Source organism: Puma concolor, chromosome A2 (genome assembly GCF_028749965.1).
Source record: "Puma concolor isolate L17-30 chromosome A2, mPumCon1.1.hap2, whole genome shotgun sequence".
Lineage (NCBI taxonomy): Eukaryota > Metazoa > Chordata > Mammalia > Carnivora > Felidae > Puma > Puma concolor.
In genome coordinates, this window is record NC_141668.1 from 125,954,761 (window position 1) to 125,978,980 (window position 24,220).

Genomic DNA, 24,220 nt, shown 5'->3' on the forward strand with positions numbered 1-24,220 from the left:
TGTATTGAGCGCTATGCAATTCTACCCCATTTGCAGGTTTATGCAACCATTGCAAGGATCCCTTCCGTTGCCCTTTATAAACACAATCTCTGTTGTGTGTCTCTATTTCTAACCCCTGCCAACTACTAATCTAAGCTCCATCTCTACATTTTTCCCACAGCTTACTTTGATTTCATATTTTTGTTTCTTTGCTTAAAGAAAGTTCCAAAATTGAAGCAACTCAGGGCCTGCAAAATCTGGACCCATTCCTGGGCCTTCAGCATAACAGACACAGGGGACCAGAAGGGTTGGGTGTAGCCTGGACTTCTGTGTTCTGCAGCTGTTTTCCTTTATGACTAAAATCGCTAGTTTACTCTGCAAGAAGATCACCGTATCTGTCTGTGGAGTCTGTGAAGGGTAATGAAGTACTCCATGGATGCTCTGGAAGTGAGGGACATTCCCATGCTTACTCAGCTCCAGATGGCAATCCCATGACCTAGAGATGTGGCCTTGCAGCTTGAAGATAGAAAATTCACAGCCTGTGTTTCTTACCACCTGGGTGTCCTGGGTATCCAGAGACCTTTTAGGACAGAAGTGGACAGTTGAAAAACAACTAATAGATCTCTTGTGTGTACTGCAACCATGTAGCCTGAGGATGTGGACATATGTGGTTAAGTGCTGCATAAGATCTATAAGAATGTAGAACAGCGGAAGGAACTCTGGAACCTTGGCCAGATAGGTCAGGTTTAACACCCAGCTTTGGCACATACTGACCTCATAGCCTTGGACAAATCGCTTCTCTATGACTTTGCATGGGTTCCCAGGACAAAGAAGATAATATACACCTCACCCACCTCCCAGGGTACTATGAACTTAAAAACCGATGGCCTCAGATAACATTTATTGATGGCAGTTTGCCAAACACTGCTAAATGCTTTACATGAGTTACCTGTGTTAACCGTATCAACAGCACTAACTTGCAGATGAGAAAATGGTTTTGGAAAGTATAGGCAATTTGTTTAACTCTGCATGCGCGAGTGGCAGATATGGGATTCAAACTGAGGCTGACACAACGTAGGGCCCAAACTCTTAGCAGTATGCCTTGGAGTGGCAGGATTCTGCAAGCTGCAAGGTGTTGAACAAATTACACAATTATGAGATCCTGGGACCTATCTTCGTGGTTATGGAGGGTCAAGCATGTGAATGTTACCTCTCACTCTTCCTATGGGCTATTCAATGCTCATTTGAAGAGCATCCTTAAGGAGACCTTTCTTCCAGGCCTATTGTAAAATTTTCCATTTAATTCATTCACTTAGGCTAATGGGTGGCTCTTTAGGAAAATCCTGGGCAGTGACCCATTAGGCTCTGTGGACGTGAGTCAGGTTAGAGCGCCTCAGGTAGATTTCCACGGAAGACTGGGAGACATGAGGAGAGGCCTGAGAATTTCAGAGTTACTCTGAGTCTTCAGTGGGGCTGGCCCTGCGGAGCTGCAGAGTTTGTTAAGGGGAACTGCACCTCCTGCACTTGTATTTCACCCAGTCAGCACAGCCTTATGGGATGGCCCCCAAAATCACCCCACAGGGCTCAGCAGGAGCCTTCCTGGGAAGAGGCGCAACAAAGGAGGTAAAAGGAACCAAGACTGGGCCAACTGCACCCACTTCCTAATTCTGCCAAGGCCAGTCTTCCCTCCCTACCCTCCTCCCGAGGTTGATGCCCCAACCTGCTCAACAGACCCGACACACACAGGACCCCCCTCAACACTGCTGCTTCTGCACAAAGAAAATTCACTTTGCTTACCAAGAGCAAAACAAACAGAAGAAACATTTATGAGCCCCAGGAAATTTTTAACAAGATTATTCATTTTATCAAAAGCTTGTGATCAAAGCTTAATTTTCATTACTTGCATTTGGACAAATGAAAAAAACTGGTGTATGTTATTCCCCAGGGGCACATAACTTGGGCCCAAATTATTGAGATTTCTGAGTTTGAGATTTTTTTTTTTTTTAATGCCGTCCAAGGATTTCAAATGAACGTGGTGGAAACCAAGGTAGAAACCCAGGGTAAGACACCAGTTCTGCTTTCTGAGCGTTTGAATTGTGTAGTTCAGGTCAGTGTTGACGGTGGGCAGTTTAGAACTTACAGACTAAGCAAAGACGAATCAGGAAATTTAGGTTTTAGTCATGGCTCTGCCAGTGTCTAGCTCTAGGACCCTAACTAGAGATGGCAAAAGACAACTCCTCACAAGCCGGGTGATCTGAGCAGACTTCGAGGGTGGTGTTACACGTAGGTGTCTCAGGAGTGACGATCTCCTGTCACCGCTGCAGGGCACAGAGTGGTGAGGAGTGTGCCTGGGTTTTGCCACCCCTAATGAGTCGCTCATGCCTAACCTCTGTGCGTCCCCATTTCCTGGCCTGCAAGATGTCTATGCTGCACCCCCAAGGTTCTTCTACACTCCCTCAGCCCACCACAAAAATGCTGAGAGTGAAATTGTGATCCATAATGACAGTTTATTTTGAGCTTGTTTTTAATTTATTATTCACTCTCCACTTTAGAGCTCTCCTCCCATTATTATTTCCTAAATAACAGCTTCCTAGTTTGGAACTAGGCTCATTATAATTCCCCCCCAGGTATATGCCTCACTGCCATTATCTATGGCAAATCCCATTTCATTTACTGCCACCCTTTTCATAAGATGAGCTGATTAATATTACCATTCACCTTACAAATCCATCGTTTCTAGAATTTACTCCCCTGCTCAGTTTAGGATCATTAGTGAATTTAATCAATGCAGACTTTCCATTTTCATCAAGATGATTAATAAACATAATAGGAAGTCCGGGCCCCTCTGGGACACATTGCATGGCTCTTCCTTACCCCTTGGGGATGCAACCATAATTATACTTGGCTTGCAGTCTATCAGGCAGTTTTGTTGCTACATTCGTTTCCTTTAGACAACCTTCCTCCTCTCCTACCTTGTGTGTATGGCACCTGGAGCCCTCCCCTTCCATTTTCACTCAGCAGCCCAACTCCAATATCACCTCTTTCACAGGTATTATTAACTCCATCTCTTTTAAGGAAATGGAGAACCAGAGATATTAAATAAATCAGTAATTATCAAACAGCCCAGAAGTGGCTATTAATGGCTAATTGTCTCAAAGAAGTGACATATTGGTCAATCAGTGAAGTGGAATACATTCCATTCACTCATTAACCCCTGATGGCCCAAGGTTATTAAATAGCGAGACACAGGAAAGGTAAGTCTTGACTGAGAAAAGGAGGGCAGAGGAGACCAGACGGCGGGTCTTGTTGGGTTGGCAAGGTCCCTGGATGGCCAAGAGGTACAGGGGATAGTGGTGAGGGGGTAGAGCCAGCAAGTGCCCCAAACCTCAGCCCCAGATGGGCCCTCCTGTGCTAGGATTCCCAGCACATGAAACCTGTTTGTTTTCGAATGGAAATAGCGGTTTCATTTTATCAGTGCTCGTTATCAACTGCTCTTCCTCCACTTGGCCTCTCCATCTTATCTTGAGAGCTGACTTCCCACTTTTCACACCTCTTTCTTTCTCCTTTTTAAAACTTTCTCTCAACTTCCTGGATTCTTATCTCTGCCGTCTCCTGTTTACCAAAACCTCTTCTATCCTGACCCTGCTCTACTGAAGCCTTCCATGTCCTGCAGTCCAGTCCATCATCTTTCTCCTCCTCCGTGCTCCATGAAGCTCACAAGCCATGCATGAAAAAAGCAATAAAAATAAAATTCCCTTCAGCTATATCCTTACTTGTGGAAAAGAGTGTTTGCTAGGTGAGTCCACCCTGCGTTAATTCCCAGCCATGTCACTGTTAAAGGCTGAGTCCTTCTGAGACCTGCTTATCAGAGACGGGTCTTAACCCCAATCACAGACATTGCCCTGGAAACCAGCGATTGGGCTTTGCCCCATCTCAATGAAAGCCCTATCTGAAGTCTGGGATCTATGCCATGACAATACCAGGTACCAATTAAAATGTTTTTCTTCCTTTTTTTTTTTATTTTTATTTTAAGATTCTTTAGGCTTGAGACATGTAGTATTTGTACCTCCGGGAGTAGAGCAAAGTTTCCCACAGTCCTCAAGATGGTCAAGGCCGAGAGGACGCTTGTTGCCTTCAGAGGCATCGCTTTCTACAAGATGAGTTAGAGGAAATCCTGGCCTTAGCTTTCCTGTCACAATATGGGGCAGTGGTGGGGGGGACTGGTTCTTCAGGCCACATGACCCAGCCTTCAGCCTGAAAATAGGTTGGGCCAGAATATCAGGGATGTGTTTGAGAGTTTGGGTTGAGATGGAAGCAAGGTTCCCATAGGCAACTCTTTTTTTTTTTTTTTTTTTTTTTAATTTTTTTTTTTTAACGTTTATTTATTTTTGAGACAGAGAGAGACAGAGCATGAACGGGGGAGGGTCAGAGAGAGGAAGACACAGAATCTGAAACAGGCTCCAGGCTCTGAACTGTCAGCACAGAGCCCGACGCGGGGCTCGAACTCACGGACCGCGAGATCATGACCTGAGCCAAAGTCGGCCGCTTAACCGACTGAGCCACCCAGGCGCCCCTCCCATAGGCAACTCTTGTTGTCTTTGTCCTTCGACTTGGCTTTAACAGGCTGTGAATATGTGAGGACACACCTACATGGGCCCAGGTCACCTGGATCCAAGGCCAAGGTCAAGTCCTGCAGCCCCACCCTCAGCCCTGGACACCTCCTGCACTCTCTCCTCCTTTATTTTCTGTTTTGTCACCACACACTTTCTTTTTAAATTCTCACACTGTGGTGAAACAAAGAGAAAACTAGCAATGGGAAACAGGAAGAAGAAACACAGCAGAGGTGCCAAATTAGATGGCCCTTGGCCTGTGAAAAAAAAAAATTGCAAATGCTAAAATTTTCATGGGGAAGAGACTAATACAGACAAAACTGATTAAAAAAAAAAAATAGTTGACTTAACCTGAAAAACCCAGTCGGGCTCACCTGAGGCTGAGAGAACTTATGGGGATTCGGGGTTTTCTTTGCAAATCGGGGATTTCAAGTTGGTAAACATGGTAGTCTGTCCAGTCAACTGTGTCCTTCAATCCAGGCTCCTGTGGTTTCAAACGCTGGCAGTCCCACCATTTGCTCTCAGTGGGTGGGTGGGCAGGACCACCTCCCCCTTGGATGACCCCTGTGGCCTGAAGGAGGGATAGAGGCAAGCTTTCAGATTCTGTCCCCAACTGTCAGGAGCAGGCACTTTCTACTGTGTTTTCAAGGAGGGCCACCTCTAGTGGTGCCCACACTGCCCTTCCATGCATGAATCCCACCCCACGATGGGGCCATCAGATGGGACAACAGCTCAGAGGAAGGAGAGACAATTGTTGAGCCAGGTACTTTGCTAGGCCTGTTCTTGTGTGTGCTATCTTGTGTATTCTCACAAACAAAGAATTTTCCTAATCACATGGATTTACAGATTATGTGAGAAAAGATGCAGAGAAGTTAAAGAAATGCCCCCAGTGACAGAGCACAGAAGTAGTACACATGGGCCTGGAACCAAGTCACATGATTGGTTCCTCACCCTATTCTTTCTGCCATGCTTTATCATCCCATAGGTCATGGTGCTAGCTGGGGAAACTGAGGCAGGAAGATGGGCAGTGGGGGCTGTGGTTTCTGAAAGGGTGATGCTCGTCCAGCTTATGACCAAGTTGTAAATAATTTCACGTTAACCTAGATCCCTGAGAGTTAGAAGCCTGGATGCCTTATGTGCCTATTTATCTGGTATCTCAATTATTTGGTGTGTTCCTTTCCCCTCCAGGGCTGAGCTTATTACTCCGCATTTTGAAGATTCTGACAGCACTTGAGTCTTAGTCTTGCTTTGATGATTTAGGGAAATCATCTTGATTCTTCAGATCTCATATAAACATGTCTAATGATTGTAACTAGTATTTGTGAAGCACCTACTATGTACTAGCACTGGGCCAAGGACTTTGCCTCTACCAACTCATTCAGTCCTTATCCCCATTTTACAAAGCAGGCAGTGGATACTGGAGAGGACATCCTGCTCAAGGTCACCTCAGTAGCAAATAACAGAACCAGGATTACACCTCTTCACCCCCTCATTTCTTGTTTTTATGTGATGAGCGCAGCCAGCTTTCAATGGGACTTGCTAGCAGGTTAACAAAACAGACTCCGCAGCCCCTTACAGGAACCACAGTTCCGGGGTGCTTGGTAGTGCTGGGCGGAAAGCCTGTGAAACAGAGAATAATAACCATAATTTCTCTATTCTCCTTCAAGTCTAGTCCTATGAGGGGTAACGCAGATGAACAGTACTGCAGCGATCTAGCAGAGTACTGCAGTGTTTAGCGGATCCTAAACACATAGATTTGCACACATGCATATGGTCTCCATTTCCTGTCCATATTTTAGCTCACTAAACCAGGTAAAGCCACAGTCTTTTTCCCCCTCTTTTTTCTCCCTAAACCAGGCAGCGCCACAGTCCCCTTGACAGCTGCTTGGGAAAACTCACCCACCTAAAAGGTTTGCTTTGGTCTTTTGCTTGCATTGGGAGCCAGTTACCTGGTTTGGGGTGCTCCTTTATGGTGATGCCACAGCTTCTCCCTGCAATTAGTGGCAAGCCACAGGCAGCTTCATAGGCTAATGCATGGGAATCCTCCACATTACCTGGCATCTGTTGGTGCTACTTGCTTTCTCCCAGAACCCGCCAGTGTCATGATCCAAGAGCAGGACTGCCTCACTGGAAGGGTCCCATCAATTTACTCATTAGCTCTTTTCCCTTGAAACCTATTGTTGAGTCTAAAGTCATACTCAAAATCAGTATGGAAGCAGTGAACATAGTACTTGTATGGACACTTTAAGGTGGAGCAAGCCCCCAAACCAAACTGACCCTCTTAGGAGTTATTAGCATGAACTACACAGATGACAGAATTCTATAGCAAGAGGCACTGCAGCACCAGGAGGGAAGCCATTTGACAAAGCTCCCAAGGCAGCTAGAGGCAGATTATGGGATGAAGTCAGGTTTAGTGCCTACGTTTTTCTTCCCTCTGGGTTGCCACCATGCCATCCCAGCCCTACCCCACACACTCCCGGGTCACAGAACAGCAGAATTTTCAACTGCTGGCTTATTCTCAGGGTCAGATGGTTGAGATGTTCGAAATGATAGAAGCCAAGGCCACCAGAAACCAGAGGGCGGAGTTCCTGAATGCTCTCAGTTGACAATGTCAGAAGAGCATCCAGGAATGAGGTGGACAGTCTGGAGGGCTTCTCCTCCTTAGAAGGACAGGCCTTGTGACTTCCTCTTTCTAAAACATCTTTGCATAACTAAATAGCAGTGCCCTTCAGTGTTTTGAAAAGAAACATCTGTGGCTTCCGTTTTAGGGTCGGAAAGGCATTCTCCTTGAGTCAGAGAAAAGATTCAAGTTATCTGGAAACCCTTTTTCTTAAGAAAATTTCCAAGGCCAGAGACCCCAGAATTCAAATTAACGGTACCTTCAGGGGCCTCCCAACTTTTACAGTATTAAAATTTCTTTTTTATGATTTTGACCCAAAGGATTTATACTGTCTTTGGAACCTGTTGCCTTTTTTCTACCTTCAGTGAAATCAGAGTAGATGCTAACTTTAATTCACTTATTTATAAAATGTACTCAAGGTTTTCATATTAATAATTAAACAGTAGATAATCCACAAGTAGTTTCCATTTGGCGGTGAGTATGTGAAAGCTTTTTCTTGTACTACTTTTACCCGCCTATTTATGTTTTCTTCACAGTAAAGCTGACCTTGGCTCTGTTCTCTGAGGGTTAGTTCTGTTCTCAGTTGGTGGTTAGGGAGTCATTCTAAAGCACATCGGGACACTGCAGAAGCCAGGCCAGGAGAAATTAGTAATTTGCCAACTCCCTCCAGGCAGGGACCATGACTTTGCTTCCCACATAGTACCTTGCACGCATCGATAACTTTTTTTGATTGAATCCAATAAAATCTGTTGCCTTTGTATTTTTGCTAATTCAGTGGAAAACTTTGTTTATCAAAGTGAGAACTGAAGTGAATCATCAGGGAATAGTTTAACTGAAAAGATTTTTGTAATCCTGGTCAGAAGTGAACGGTACTATTATCAGCACTTGACATATCAGGGTACAAGGTGTTTCACAATTTGAGACACAAATGGCACTGAGTGTACGACCCTGATAATATTTACAACACCGCTCTTGCTTTCTGTAGGACCCAAACTTGATCTGTCTGTTAAGCCTACTGGTAAAGAGGGTAACTTTTTTTCTGCTGACCTACCTCTTGCTAAATTTATATTCCGTGTATGACTCTAGAGTTACTGAATATACTGATTAGGGTACGTGAGTAATGGTTAAGAGCATGGAATGGTGGGTTTCAGAAATGGGGAAATGAAGCAGGCAGAATCCCTTATTCAGGACATCAGATTGGGAAATAAAGCCAGACAGAATTCGATGTGACAGCATTAGTTCATCCCTGTTGCTCTTTACATTAGCTATGAGCAAGTGCAATGAAAACTAGGTTTAATAGGGCACTCAGTTACAACCCAGACAACGCAATATTAATCCTAGAACTTTTCAGTGTCTATAGCATCTGGGAAAATAAAAGTTTTGCCTCCTTGAGTATCTCTCTCTCTCTTTTTATTATTTTACTGTGACCAACGCCTCTTTGTAAAATAATACATATAAATACCTAAAAGGTAAAAAAAAAAAAAAAGTACTATGGTCATAGGTGTTTAATAAAGTGATTCAGTCCCAACCACAGCCTAGGGAATATCAGGGAGAATGACTCCCTTGCAACGCAGCCCCCTTCTGTTGGACCACAGCCTCCAACTTAGCTTATGTCCAACAGTGGGGACACAACAGTGAAACTGCTTCCCTGCAGGGAAGTGGTATCCAGCTGGGAAGATGATTTTCAGGAGATTGCACAATCATAGAGAAATGCTTAGGATGTTTTAAGTGGAGCTTCTGCTTACATCATATGTCCTCAGTTTGGGGATGATGAAGAGTGGACCGGGATCCTTGCACCATGGTGATGGGAGCATTACTGTTCAACCAGTCATAGGCTTGGATTTGGGCTCTGCCTGCTAGTGGTGTCCTTAGCTGACTGACACTGCCCTTCTCTGCTCCAGTTTCTCCGTTTGCCAAGTGAGGATAGGAGTGCCCATCTGAAAGCATTGTTGTAAGAATTACACTAAATATATGGTAAGCACCTTGAATTGTTTCTGGTACCTAGGAGCACTCAGAAAAAGGAAAGGAAAGGAAAGGAAAGGAAAGGAAAGGAAAGGAAAGGAAAGGAAAGGAAAGGAAAGGAAAGGAAAGGAAAGGGAAAGGAAAGGAAAGGAAAGGAAAATATGTACAGAAAGTAAGCTATTAATTCTGATGACTGCTGGTTTTTAGATTTTATACTTTACAATTTTCAAACCTTCAGCAATACAGAGGACTACTCTTCTAAAATCAACTTTGTTAAAGGTAAGTACGCAGGAAATCACAGTGGCCTGGATGGAGTCAGTGGTATTGGAAAAGGTGCTGATTTGGCAGAGATGTTAAGGGTCATGTATTTCAACTCACTTTGTTTTCTAACTTTTAATTTATTTATTTTTGAGAGAGAAAGAGAGAGGAGAGCAGGGGAAGGGAAGAGAGACAGAATCCAAAGCAGGCTCCACATTGTCAACATGGAGCCCAACGAGGGGCTTGAACTCACGAACCATCATGACCTGAGCTGAAACCAAATCGGACGCTTAACCAGCTGAGCCACCCAGGTGCCCCTCAACTCACTTGTTTTTACAGATGAAGGAAGTGAGCCCCACAAGGGCAAACTCCACAGCAAGCTGAGAATAGGACCCAGGTTTCCATGCTAGGCTAGGATGCATGCATGAGACAAAAGCATGATCTCTTGCCTTTATGAGAAGTTAGGATGTGATGGTGTACCAGGAGTCAATGGAGAAAGGAAGCAGGGCTGTAGAAAACAGGAAGAATCAGAGTGACTTCCAAGGATCCCAGTATGGAAACTTGGAAGAATGGAGACCGTCATGGGGAAGTCAGTGAGAGAAGTCCTTCTGATGTGAAGAAGCGTGTGAACTTAGTGTGCAACATTGTCAGCTTGGAGAAACATCTAAGTGGGTTTCACCCAAGGGAAGTTTCAAATCTAGAAGCTGAGCTGTGTGTCGGCGCTGGGCCAGGAATAAAGACAAGGGAGAAGAACACGTGGGATTAAACGATGCAGCTGTGCTCAACCAGCTTGCCAGTGCTGGAACAAGAGACTGTCCTGGAAAACACCCACGGGCCCAGGGCTGAGCTGAGAGGGTCAACTGGACCTAAAGAGAGAAGAAGGAAATGCCACCGAGGAAGGGGAGTATTTTGGTCAAAGAACCAAAGACTCGGTTTCAGGGTGGGAGTAGTCATCAGGTGTGACATTCAGGAAGGAGGCCAAGCAAAATAAAGTTGGAAAAAGAAACGGAGTGTATTTTGGATTCAACTAGGAGGCAACCGCCAGCAAGTAAACAGTTTCTGAGATGGGGAAATGAAGCAGCCTGAATCCCTTATTCAAGAAATTAGGCTGAGAAATAAAGTCGGAAGGTAATTTGATGATAGTTGGGAGCGATGGCAGAGCAAAGATAAAGGACTTATGGCTTATTCAAGATAAAGGCCTCTATGAATATTTGAAAGCAGAAGGGAAGAGATGAAGGAGAGATTAAAGCTTTGGGGAAGTAGAAGATAAACCCCAAATAAGATTTCTCAGGAGGCAAAAAGAGCAAGAGATCAAGGCAAAGTTGGAGTCACTGGCATTAAATCCTCGAGACATTTCTCCCTCTTGATACACTGAATGTTTTGAGTTTGAAGTATGTTGGAGCTTTTGGGAGTCTTAGAGTATTTACAAGCACTTCAAAGTTCCACTTAGGCACTTTTCATTTTATAAAAGAAACGATTAATGGCAAACTCAGGGTTGGGACCTGGTTTTCCTCGTGCAGCTTGGTTTGAACACCCCCCGTGCACTTAGCACAGCTGGCATTAAGTCATTACCTGTGTCACTGTTTGCTTAGAGCCTTTCTTCTTTGATGGATCTAAGTAGCAGAAGGGGAGAGCCCACGTGTGTGCTTTTACCCCAGCTCACAGCAACCTGTTCAGTGCCAAACACATAATGAGAGTTCTGATAAGTATCTGTTAAACACGTGAAGAAAGGAATGAATTAGTGAGTGGTCTCTCCCACAGAAAGGAAGCATATCAGGGAGGTAATGCAGTTTTTGTCTTATTCTCTAGAAGTGAATCAGGCAGTTTAACAAGTGCATTACCTCTTTAAAAACTGTGTGGTTAAGGACGTTGAGTTTTCCTGAAGGCATTTCCAGTACCTTAAAAATAACCACACACCTCCATGATGTCATCAAAACTGATAGAAGAATCTGTCTTTGAGTGCAGACTGGAAGCAAATCCAATTAGAGAATAAGATGGCATGTGATATATTTATACCTTCTGTACTGACTTAATGGCAATTTTCTTCTACTTTTCTATCTGTGAAGTGGGAATAATGCTAAGGGGTGTTGAGCATAATTAAGACTGCAAAGTACTTTTAGCAGAGTCTGATGCCTTTAGGGTTAACTCTGAGTATTATTCCGGACCTCACTTCCTCTAAAAGTTGAGTTTCTAACTTTGTATATTATTTTGATTGTAATGCAATTACATTATCAAGAGGGCTTATGTTTTGTAGCTTTTCCATCTAAAAAGCATCCTTACTACCCACTAAAAGCTGATAAGCTCCAGGATTCAGGAGTCATTAATACATCAAGTGTAGTCCATAAATATCTGCTGACTACACAATGATTCAATATTAAGAGTGGCTTCATTTCATGCACATGAGAAATCTCCAGCTCAGGATGGCTCAGCTACTTGCCCAGCACCACCCAGCACCTGCAACTCAAACCCAAGCTTTCTGATGCCTGCGTCTAGTCATGTTGCATATTTACAACAGATTCTAGCTCTGATTTCTTTCTTTTTCCCTCAGGAAGTGATGACCAGAAGCCCTCCACAGAATGGTTTCTTATCGTGCTTATGGCGGCCATCTGCTTCATCTTGTTAATTTTCTCCTTCATCTGTAAAACGTTAAGTATTTTTGTATATTTGGGTGTTTCCAATGAGGTCTGAGAATTGAATCTTCACACTTTTGTTGTGTATCCACTAGGGTTCTTGTTATCAGATCAAATTTGAAATGCTTTGGTGTCTTCTTGACAGCATTTCCAAGATGAGTATGGACCACATTAAAAAGGGAGAAACATCCTTAGGGGATTTACAGAAACTGGACAGACCACAACATAGCCCTCAGCCATTACACACCCCTCTTGAATTTCTTGGCAATGTTTTCATTTCTGTGAAGCTTTTACATTCATGTTCTTTTGATTCCTTTGCCACCTTCCACTCAGCATTTGGATGTCTTAGTAGAGCCACTAGCAGACTCCTTTTATGTCTTCGGTAAAGGAATACAGCTCACCAGAGACTGAAATCACTCCAGTGCTTCCTATGTTATGATCCCCAATTATGAGGTGCCAAGTCCTACACTTGCCTTTTGTTCACCTGGCCCCTCAGTGGCTGATGGTCCTTTGAAATGTCATACAGATCTGGTGACCAATCCTAGAGCCTGCAAATGGCCCCATAAGAACTCCTCAACCATGTTGGCATTCCGTAAGGCGAAGTGCCATTTAGGCAGCTTAAGAACATGTTCCATCTTAGCCCTTTCATCATTTACAAAATTACTTATGTTTTTTAAAAAATGTTTATTTATTTTGAGACCAAGAGTGCATAAGTGAGAGTGAACAGGGGAGGGGCAGAGGGAGAGAGGTGGAATGAAAATCCCAAGCAGGTTTCATGCTGTCAGCGCAGAGCCTGATGTGGGGCTTGATCCCACAAATCGTGAGATCGTGACCTGAGCCAAATTAAGAGTTAGAGGCTTAATGAATTGAGCTGCCAGGTGCCCTGAAAATTACTTATCTTTTAAAAAGCCTAGCTTTTGGGGCACCTGGGTGGCTCAGTCAGTCAAGCCTCTGACTTTGGCTCAGGTCATGATCTCACAGTTTGTGGGTTCGAGTCCTGTTTCAGGCTCTGTGCTGACAGCTCAGAGCCTGGAGCCTGCTTCAGATTCTGTGCCTCCCTCTCTCTCTCTCTTCCTCTCTCCCACTCATGCTCTATCTCTCTCTCTCCCTCTCAAAAATAAATAAACATTTGTTTTAAAAAAGCCTCATTATTATAAATGTTATGGTCTTTGGGTTGGAAGGTGGCATTTCCAAGGAGAGGAAGAACTCTGCGAGCTGGCACAGTTGGGTAGGGGCCTGCAGCCAGCACTGTATTTAGCAGTGGGGTACCAGGCACTTGCAAATCACCCATTTTCAGAAATTAGGCTTGGAAACAGACCAACATGAAGCACTTACTATTATGTCTTTCTTAGATGATTCAGAAGCCTCATCACAGCCCCAACTAATATTACAACATAAATATTTATAACTCTTGGTCAATAAAGATTTTGAATTTATAGAACAGCAGGTCCTGAGATTAACTAGGTCAATTTGTAGAGTAGATACTGAAAGACAAGCAAGGATACTCTTGTTCACCCAATTTTCTGCTTTCCTCTGTCTTCAGAGGTCACTTATGGACCAGGTTGTTTCCACCAGTTCCGGCACCAAAAAGTAGTATTCAAGATTTCTTTGTCATCGTCAGCTCTGAGGTAATGTTGCAGGTTCTTATGAAGGGTCCGATCTGCCCAGGGATGGGTCTCCATGGACTGGTTGTCAGGTTACTGGTTTTTCATATTCCAAGGCAGAGTGATTACCTAGGGTGCTAGCCAAATTTATGTCGTTTTGGTCTTTATACCCTTTGGCTCACTGTTGTGTTATGTTCGTGACTGTCTGGGAATATTGGGAAGGCCCTGCTCAGTTATAAGCGTCCTAACCAGTCAGACTGGAGTTTTTTTCTATCACTGATCTCTTAATTGGGTTTGGGCAATTCCTTCAACCCCATGACTTCTTTTTATGTGTAGATGAGATGGTCCAATGTCTTGTTTAGCTCTGATGTTATAAGAATCCGTGTTTTTGCGCATGGGTACCCTAATTAATAACATTTTTCGCAGAAATTTGTCCTAGTCCCTTAATATAAAAAACCACAGAGAAGGCAAGTGACTTGCCCCAGTATGCATTTCCTTAGGCCCTATTTGCCATTCAGAGCAGTTAGACTTAACTGAATGCTCACTTACCTATGGCTACCCAATTGTTCTAGCATCAGTTCGTGAAGAAAAAAATCATCCTTTCCCCAGTCAACTGTCTGGGCATCTTTGTTGAAAATCAGTTACCTATATATGTGTGGGTCTACTTCTGGACCATCTATTTGTTTTCATCAATCTGTTTGTCTACCTTTATACCAACATGGTCTTGATTACTATAGCTTTATTGCAAACCTGGAGATCCAGTAGTGTAAGGCTTCCAAATATGATTTTTTCTCCTAGAGTTATTTTGGTTATTCTAGGTGTTTTGCATTCACATATCAATTTTAGAGCAACTCTATCAATTTTAATCAAAAAAGCTGCTGGGACCTTGATTAGGATTGTGTTATTTTGTAGGTTAACTTGGGGAGATGAGTCTCCTAATCTACAAACATGACATCATCATACAACACAAACATGTAGTATCATCAGCCTGTGTAGGTTTCTTTAATTTCTCTCAGCAATGTTTTGTGATTCTCAGTGTACAGTTATTATACACTTGGTCAAATCTGTCCTTAAATGGAGTGGTTATTCAGATTAGGGGTCAGCAAACTTTTTCTAAAAAGCCAGATAGTGAGTACCTAACAGCCAAATGGTTCATCTCAACCATCCAATGTTGCCATTGACCACAATGAAAGCAGCCAAAGACGATATGCAAATGAATGAGCTTGTCTCTGGCCAGTAAAACTTATTTACAAAATAGGCAATAAGCCAGATTCTACCCTCAGGCTATAGTTCACAGGCCCTTGACGTACATACCAAGCTATGTTCTTAACAAATCGAGTTTTCTAATCGAGTGACTCATGGGTGAATAACTGGTGATTGTTTCTAGGACAGTTAAGGGTCAAACACTCACTGAAATGGATCTTTTCAATAAGCTGTGACATTTAGAGTTTTCAGTTTGGGTGTTTGGAGTGATTATAGACCATAGTAGTTACAAACCTAGTCAAGCGAAGAATTGAGTCAGGCAGAAGAACCACTCTGTTCTCAGTTCCATCTTATACTCCTTATCAGGGAACGGGGCTTTGCTTTTGTTTTCCAGAAGAACAGTGGACCCTGGTATGAAACTTTGTTTTGTTTCATCTGAATTTGTCAATCCCTCCTTGCTGTGACATTCTCATCCCTGATAAACTACATTTGATTTCAGCAGCACACTGAAGTCATTTGTCTTGGCCTCTTAATGAAACATCTTAATGCCGGTATCTCATTTCCCTATAGAGCCCCCCAAAGATTTTCTTCAATATTCTGAGGTTGGTGAAAGAAACTGGCTTACAAGCTCATTGTGGAAGCTTGTGGTGTGTTGTTAATTAAAATCAAGTCATGTGTACCAAATAAATAACAACTTGGGTTTGACAAGCTGGTCTCAAAATAAGCAAAGGATTAATGTCAGAACTTAGCACTGCTAGGTTCCTCTGGACAACTTACTTTCTTCTCATATTGTAGAGTTCCAAAAAAAAAAAAAAAAAAAAAAAAAAAAGACCAGAGAGACAGAGACAAAGACAGTAAGTGCAACCTAGAAAATGAAGCACTGCCCCATACTGTCAGCCCTATAGCCTAAATTCTCCACCTGGAAGAATATGTAAACAGTGGCCCAGCTTGTATCTCCAAAGGTGAAGCCCTTCCAACTGACTCTTGGGGCTTTCTCCCCAAGGATGATGAGGGGACCCATTAGTGCTATTGGCAAGGACAGTTTTGCATCCCACTAGGACACCTTTGGTGAGTGGCAAAGGAAATCTGCTTTTAATTACAACCTGCATCTCTGAGCTTGGTGTGGGTACCCAGGGTCCTGGGATTTGGAGGGTATCTGCTATCCCAGAGCTCTCACTAAGCAAGTTTTTGCTGGTCCAGACCGAAGTCAGAGACTGCTTTGTAACATTCAAGAGGCAGACACTGGCAGGGAGAGGTGGGAGGGGCAGAAGTCAGCCTTTCTCAAGCTCAGTTAAAAAATAGAAGGCTTTTTGTATTAAAAAAAAAATTGCATCCCATGTTTTAAATTTGTTAGATACCAGTTTCCAGCTGTTCTTTATTTCTACAATGGTAACCAGAGAGGGTTCTTTCCAAAATTAAATAGACTATAAACCCTTAAAATTCTAGCACATAAGGCAGAGAGCACATCTCTTTGTCACTGCATCCTCAATGCAGAGCCATGTCCAGGATACAGGAAGTATTAAAAATGTGTTGAATGAATAAACAACGTAGATAAATACCTCTTGTAGGTGGTTTCTGTCACAAAGCTTCTAATTAACATCTTCATAATAGCCCAAATTAGACAAACACATATCCAAATTTAAGGGGACTACAACAAACCATAAATGGAAAGTAACGGATCTATTCAATGGTGCAGCCCAAGAATATATAATTTAAAATATCACATATTACACAGAAAGCAATTTATAAAGCTAGTTATCCATTTACCTTAATTTACCTGTTAATATAACTTTGTACCTAGAAAAAAAGTCTGAAGAGAAATGATGGGGCTGTGTTTGGGAAGTAAGTTGATGTTTTCTTTATATTTTCCATATTTTCTTGAGTGAACATTTACCATTTTTATAAGCAAGATACACTTTACAAAACCAATTGTAAAGAAATTTGAGAGAACCAAAAATGTGCTAAAAGACATCTAAGGGGGGATGTTTTGTTTTCCAGAAAACTGTTTCCACTGAAACAGAAATTGAAGTCATAAGTTATGTGGAAGACCCTGGATTTGAGGCCCTGGAAGATTCTGTGTTTTGATTGGCACTGCAGCATTCTCGAAATGAGCTCACACTCACATGCCTCAGCGATAAGAAGAACAGGAACTGTTGTTTCTTGGCTAAGAAGAGTTCAGAATTTACTGAACACTCAATTTAGCTGCAAGGCAATACACTCAGACAAATCTTTTAAAAGTGTACATGCCTCATCAAAAACTCCTTGCTCACTCAGGGTGATGGATTAATCTGATCATTCTGCCATGTCTTTTCTCCCCACTCTACAGGGTACCAACTCCTCACCTGCCAGTCTTTATGATTTACATTACTTACCTCAAACTTTTGTACACGAGTCAGTTTTTAAGGCTGATGTCAACTGGCAGAGCTGGTTTTACAGGTGAAGCTGCCAATGGTAATACTCAACTAAAATATCAGGAAGAAAGCATTTTGCACCAGCCTGGAGTTAATTATGAACTTAGATTTGAGATGGTCTTTCCTAAAGCTAGAGCAAGTGGGAGCCATGGTGGGTTGTTGTTGTTGTTTTATAGAATACTTTTTGTCTCAAGTAGTGTGTTGGGGGAGTGGGGGAAGGAGAGGGAGAGAAGCATGATCTCAAATTCTATAGCTATGATTGAGGAAGCATGATTTGAAGCAAACTCATTAAAAACATGAAGAGCTAATATATCACTCCAAACCAAAACAGAGAACAGGATATTGTTTGAGATTGTATTCTTGAAGACAGCATTGATATTCAAGAACATACTGAGAAAGGCAGAACTGGGTTGGGAAGGGGACTGCTCAATCAAGAATGAGCTTTCTGCAAGAGATGCTTGCTTCCAAAGATTTAAGAGCAACTCCTGGGTGCTGTTCAAGTAGTTCTGTATCAGTCCTAGCCTTTTAGGTTCCAAAGACATTCTACAAACATTCCATCAAACATCCCAATCTAGACATCCTCTTGTAGGATGATTTATGCCTCCCAGAGTTGGTTTAGTCAACTGGATTCAATAATGGGGCACACTGACTAACTACCAAATACTTCCAGAGGGTGCTCTTTTGGTAACCATCAATTGAAACTAGCAGCAGGTTGGACCCAGAACAACAGGCAGAGCAGTAAGACAGCTGTCAGTTGTTGCCTGTTTCCAAGTATTATGGACTGAATGTTTATGCCCATCCCCTTCTAATTCATATTGAAACTATACACCCCAGTGTGATGGTATTAGGAAGTGGGGGGTCTTTGAGAGGTGATTAGGTCATGAGGGTAAAGCCCTCATGAATGGGATTAGTGCCCTTTTTAAGAGACCCCAGAGAGTTTTCTCTCCTCTATGTAAAGATACAAGAAGTTGGTATTCTGAAAGCAGTAGGAGGGCTCTCCTGAGAACCCTGCCGTTCTGGCAGCTTGAACAGAGAATACCAGTCTGCAGAACTGAGAAACAAGTTTGTTATTTATAAGCCACCCAGAGTATGGTACTTGGTTGTAGCAGCCTGAACTAAGAGGCCAAGTGTTAGCAACTATGCCAGGTACTTTACACACATCATCTCTAAACCTGAGAAACCCACATTGTTTGTATTACTGCCTCCTTTTACAGGGGCAGTCACTAAGGAAAATGCATAATGAAGGGTTGAATTCCTGGCCCAAGTGATCCCAATAATGCAGAGGGGACTGCTGGAATAAAGTTGGAGTCTGCTTAGCAGTAGGACCTAGAGGGCATAGCCCATGGAGGTGCTCTGCCATCACTGGCAAAATGTGTGATTACCTGACTTGTACACTATCTCTGTGAATGCTGTTCAAGAACCTGCATTCTGAAACTTGCTAGTGCCTTAGAATCACCTGGAGGCATCATCAAAACAGATTGTTGGGCCCTATCCTCAGTTTGTGATAGAGTAGATCTGGGGTGGGGTAGGAGGTTCTGCATTTCTAGAAAGTTCCCAGGTGATGGGGCACCTGGGTGGCTCAGTCGATTAAGCGGCGGACTTCGGCTTAGGTCACGATCTGGTGATTTGTGAGTTTGAGCCCTGCGTCCGGGCTCTGTGCTGACAGCCTGGAGCCTACTTCAGATTCTGTGTCTCCTCCTCTCTGCCTCTCCCATGCTCATGCTCATGCTCATGCTCTGTCTCTCTCTCTCAATAAATAAATGTTTAAAAAATTTTTTTTAAATGTTTAGAAAGTTTCCAGGTGATGCTGATGCTGGTTTCCTAGCCACACATCACAAACAGCAGCACTGGGTATTTCTGATGAATACCAAAATTTGAAAACCAACCGTTGAAGACATAAGTGATGGAAAAGTCCTGCCCCAAATTGCCCCCTTTGGGGCTTAATGCTCCTTCTCTGATCTCTTTCAAACTAGAGCCTGGAAACCTAGGGTTATGCCCACTGCCTCTGCTACGAGGCTGGAAGAGAAGAAGGATGCTGTCCCCAGTTTGGCAGGTTCTTCATTGTTGGGTGTGGTGCTCACTTCAGAGATGCCTCCTTTGACCTTACTGGCCAGCCATCACCGAGGTACTAAGCCAGTACCACCATCTGACTCTTGGTATGTTTCAAGGGCAACAAAGTGTAGACCACAGTGGACTATGACCTTCCTCTTCCTCACTGCTCAGCTTACGAACTCCTACCCATGTTTTAGAAACCCATATCCTATGTTTCCTTCTCCGTGAAGCCTTCAAAAGTAGACTTTTGTTGATCCTGCCCTTGGGTTTTCATTCTGGGCTTTTGCCCCTCTGCTGGAGCTATTACACTGTACTTTATACGATTCACAGTTTGGATGTCTCCCCACTAGACTGTGTGCTTCAGGAGGATGGGGGCTCATGTGCAACTTATTTTATGTGCAGTGTCTAGGAGTATTGGACCCTCTTAAACCCTCTTTCAACCCTGGCACAGTTCCTTGCACATAGTCGGAACTGAGTGATATTTGGCAGAGATCACCAAGGCCTAGAATATCATGGAGAGGAAGACGGGTGTCTAATGAGAACATGATTGGAAATAACCAGGAGACACGTGTGCCTGATCATCTGGCTGGTATAGCCTAGGCTCCTCTTTGCTGATGATGTGTCTAAGTTGTGACGTATCAAGAGCCATGTAAAAGAAGTTAGGCTTTGGATGTGGCCTGTTTTGAGTGCTCTGTACAGTTTTCACTAGCCTTGTCAAGACAGATCAGAGTGTGAACGTTCTCTTAACAGTAAATACCCTCGTCAACAGGTTGATTAGACATTGGCACCCAGCTCTTTCCATCTCCCACCAGGACAGGATAGAGGGCCAGCTGTCTTCTAAAAAACCTTTAGTCACACGCTCAGAACAAACGCTGCTCCTCTAAGACATCCTTTCCAGGAAGGATTTTAGTCCAATGTCTTTCTTTGGCAGTTGGAAATCTTTGAGTGCAGCATAGGGAAAGTGCTGGGAAGTCTGGAGGGGAAGTTCAGTGTGCCAACAGCACAACCATCTGAGGCTTATTGAAATGTTTCAAGGCCTCAAGATATTTATGCAGCCTGGGCAAGAATTCCACATGGGCAAAGAACATCCTGATTAAAAATCCAAACGTTTTCATGGTGAGACTTGTATGTGTCAGGACCATCTGTTGGTGGAATTAATAAACCTTAGGTGCTAATCTGTTAAAGAAAAAGTAGGTGTCTAGAAGCGAGAACAGAGAACCAAAAACAATCTTTGGTGGCATGAGGTAAGGTGAAAATCCTAATGACAACAGGACTTCATGTTAACCCAAGGATCTTTGTGACAGTGACTGTGTCATTATTCCTGCTTCCACACCCTGCAAATAAAGTTCCAGGACACAAACTTTTTGAAAGCCATTTTTTAAATAATATTATACTGAACCAGAAGACAATCATATTTTTTCCAGTATTCTTCTGTTTTAGGTAATATATGAGAATGTAAATTCACTTCAGAATGAGAACTGTTTAACACAGATGACAGTGAATTGTGTAAGTCCACAAATTGAACAGGACTACCTTTCTCATTCCCCCCCCCCCAAATTTTCTTGTTCTTTGTACTCAACATTGTCTTTATCTTCTCTCAGCTAGGACCATTACAATGCAACTAAAATCCTGGCCTCCAGGACTGCCTTTCTTAGAAAAACCTACATAAAAGGCACATCTGCCTACCTCACCCCCGTCCCAAGTCCTCGGATAATTCCATCACCTTCAAGTTAAAGCTCCTTTCAACGCTGAGTCCCAGGGGGCTCAGCTCCTTACTAGCTCCCCAGTCACAGCCCCAAGGAGTGCCCTCCATAACAAACACCATGCTCTCTCTTCCCTCCATCCCTCTGTGTAAGCTTTCTCTCGTGGAAAAAAAAAGCCTTTTCAATCTTTTTCTTCATCGGATGATGCTTTTTTTTTTTTTTTAAAGATTTTATTTTTAAGTAATCTCCACACCCAACAGGGGCTTGAACTCTCACAACCCCGAGATCAAGAGCTGTGTGCTCCACTGACTGAGCCAGCCAGGCACCCCTTAACAGTTATCTTCTAAGTCTCAGTCCTGTGCCACCAGGAAATCTCTGTATTCCCCAGGGAACTTCTGGTTGATTCTATTTTACAGTTTACTGTATTATTTAAAAGAAATTTTTTTGTCTCATTTAAAGTGGAAACACGCTGAGGTCAAGGACAATGTCTTGACCGTGTACTTAACCACTGAGTTGGAATTGGCTGAATTTAGCTGAACAATGAAAAACAAAGGGCATTTCTTAAAAGTGTATCAGAACAGAAAACTATGTATATTCAATTTAGCTCTAGAGCATTGAGCTGTAATGGGTAGATTCACTTATTAAAGCTGTATGGTGACAGCCAGAAATTACATTATCACCAAAGCTTAATAATGAAATAGTAAGAACTCACGTTTGGTGTGGCTTTTGCTCCAGAAATGCCTCTCTCTGCCTCACCAGGTGGACATCTCTTGGGCTCTGCAGAGCTCTTGCTGAAATTCCATCACCCAGTACTACCCATTTGTACTACTACTCGTAGCCGGTACCACTACCCTCGATAAATGGGTGGCAGGTGCAACAAAACTAGCCCACGTGGCCCATGAGTATTGTTTTAAAGTTCTAGTGGATTCTTTTCACCATGAAGGTGTGTTATTAGATTAGTTTCATTCATTAAAATTAAAAGCAACGATCTGTAGATGTCAGTGACAAACTGAAAGAAGATATAAACCTGGGGGGGTGGGGCAATTGCTGGAAAGAAATCAACAATAAAGTATCCCCGTCATAGTTCAAAGGTCAGCAAGCTTCTTCTTAAAGATCTATATAGTAAATATTTTCAGCTGTGAGAGCCATCTGTTCTCTGCTGCAACCACTCAGTTCTGCCATTATAGCACAAAAGCAACCACAGACAGTATATAAATGAGAGTGGCTGTGTTCCAATAAATCTTTATTTACAAAAACCAGGCAATGAGCCAGGTTTGGACTGTGGGCCAATATTTATCTGTACATAGCTTAATGGATCCAAAATGCTACATTTGAGTGTGCTCTTTCTTTTTTTCTCTTTTTCTTATGTTTTTTTTTTTTAATTTTAAAGCAAAGCAATCGATTTGAGAAATATGTTTAATCACATAAAAATCTTTCTATGGTGGGGAGGGGAGGTGGTGGTGAAAAAATTTGTTGTGTTTGAACTTAACCTTGTTACAAGTTGGTTTTGCAAGAAACTTGGGTCCGGAATTCTGTTCACACTTTTATCTGTTTATATGTTTCATACCATTTTCAAATAAGTGTGTATTTTAATCACCTCCAATGAATCATGAAGAGGAAAGACTTAATCTGATTTTCTGTGGATTTCCTGTGCCCAGAAAAGTGTTGAACACACAGAAAGCAATCGACATCTTAATTGTTGACAGATAAAAGAGGAGCAACTGGGCCAATTCAAACTCTCGGTTATTTGGTCTCAGATATTTGGTTCTAAAGAGTGATAAGTGGTACATCAACCACATAACTTTTTCCCAAGTTGTGCTATGGTTGTGTTCTGGGCGACAAGCCCATTTTTATACCCCTTTGAAACATTTCTGGAATTCCCCTGCCTGCACACTTCAGAACCATGGACCTTGAGAGACCTGATAACACAACAGTCAGATCGGGGAATTTTTCTTTTTAAAAAAATTTTTTTTAACATTTATTTATTTTTGAGACAGAGGGAGACAGAGCATGAATGGGGGAGGGTCAGAGAGAGGGAGACACAGAATCTGAAACAGGCTCCAGGCTCTGAGCTGTCAGCACAGAGCCCGACGCGGGGCTCAAACTCACGGACCATAAGATCATGACCTGAGCCGAAGTCGGCCGCTTAACCAACTGAGCCACCCAGGCGCCCCAGATCCTGGAATTTTTCATTAGAAATTAATTACCTCAATGAGGATGAATCCTCCTCCCTGCATGAGATTGCCAGATGTAGCAAATAAAAATAGATGAAGCCCAGTTAAGTTTGAATTTAAGATAAATTTTGCATGGGGCATACTTACACTATACAACTATTAATTTTTTATCTGAAATTCAAGTTTAACTTGGATTTCTGTATTTTATCTGGCAACTATGAACTTGCAGGACAGCCTATTTGAAAAATGGCTCTGAGGACGCTTGAAAGTCCAGTACAACGAACGAGCAAAAAACACCCTTTGCAGTAAAGAAAAATAGCCAAGTTTGGGGCACCTGGAAGGCTCAGTTAGTTAAGCGTCTGATTCGACTCCGGTCATGATCTCGCAGTTGGTGAGTTCGAGCCCCGCGTCAGGCTCTGTGCTGTCAGCTTGGAGCCTGGAGCCCACTTCAGATTCTGTCTCTCTCTCTCTCTGCCCCTTCTCTGTTTGTTCTCTGTCTGTCTGTCTGTCTCTCTCTCTCTCAAAAATAAATAAACACTTAAAAAAATAGCCAAGCTGGACCACTTTGGGGCAGAAAAATCACAGCTGAGCTATATGACGTTTCTCTGAGGGAATCTTATACCTGGGATCTTGGCTCAGACCCCCTGATCACTTTTTAACAGCCCATGTACAACCTCCTGGGAAGCTCACCACTTTACTTCCTTCTTATTGCCGTAGAGGAACCAATATCTATCCATCCATGCACCTACCTATCAACCTACCTATGTACCTAACATTTTGGAGTCAACCAACCAGCATCTGAATTCCTGGCATCTCTATTAGCTTTGTGACCTGGGAAACACCTCTAAACCTCTTAGTCTTTGTTCCCCATGTGTCTAATATGAAGAATAAATAGTAACTAAACCAGCAGGTCGATTTGCACAGAGACAGGTACATACCAGAAGTATTATTGTTGTCAGCTATTATTATCATTGTTTTTCCACACTGTGACAAAATGCCAGTACTGGTCCCTTA

At 42.9% G+C, this 24,220-nt stretch overlaps 1 protein-coding gene across 3 annotated transcripts in view; it reads left to right on the forward strand.

Moving 5' to 3' along the window:
• Positions 1-22,653, forward strand: part of IL5RA (interleukin 5 receptor subunit alpha) — a 43,909-nt gene extending 21,256 nt beyond the window's left edge. For all 3 annotated transcript variants that reach the window (XM_086697577.1, XM_025921705.2, XM_025921699.2), the window contains 3 exons: positions 11,978-12,074; positions 13,603-13,687; positions 16,865-22,653. In XM_086697577.1, the coding sequence (XP_086553703.1) occupies positions 11,978-12,074; positions 13,603-13,687; positions 16,865-16,951 (269 nt within the window). In that variant the 3' untranslated portion in view covers positions 16,952-22,653. The remainder of the gene's footprint in view (positions 1-11,977; positions 12,075-13,602; positions 13,688-16,864) is intronic.
• Positions 22,654-24,220: the final 1,567 nt, after the last annotated feature.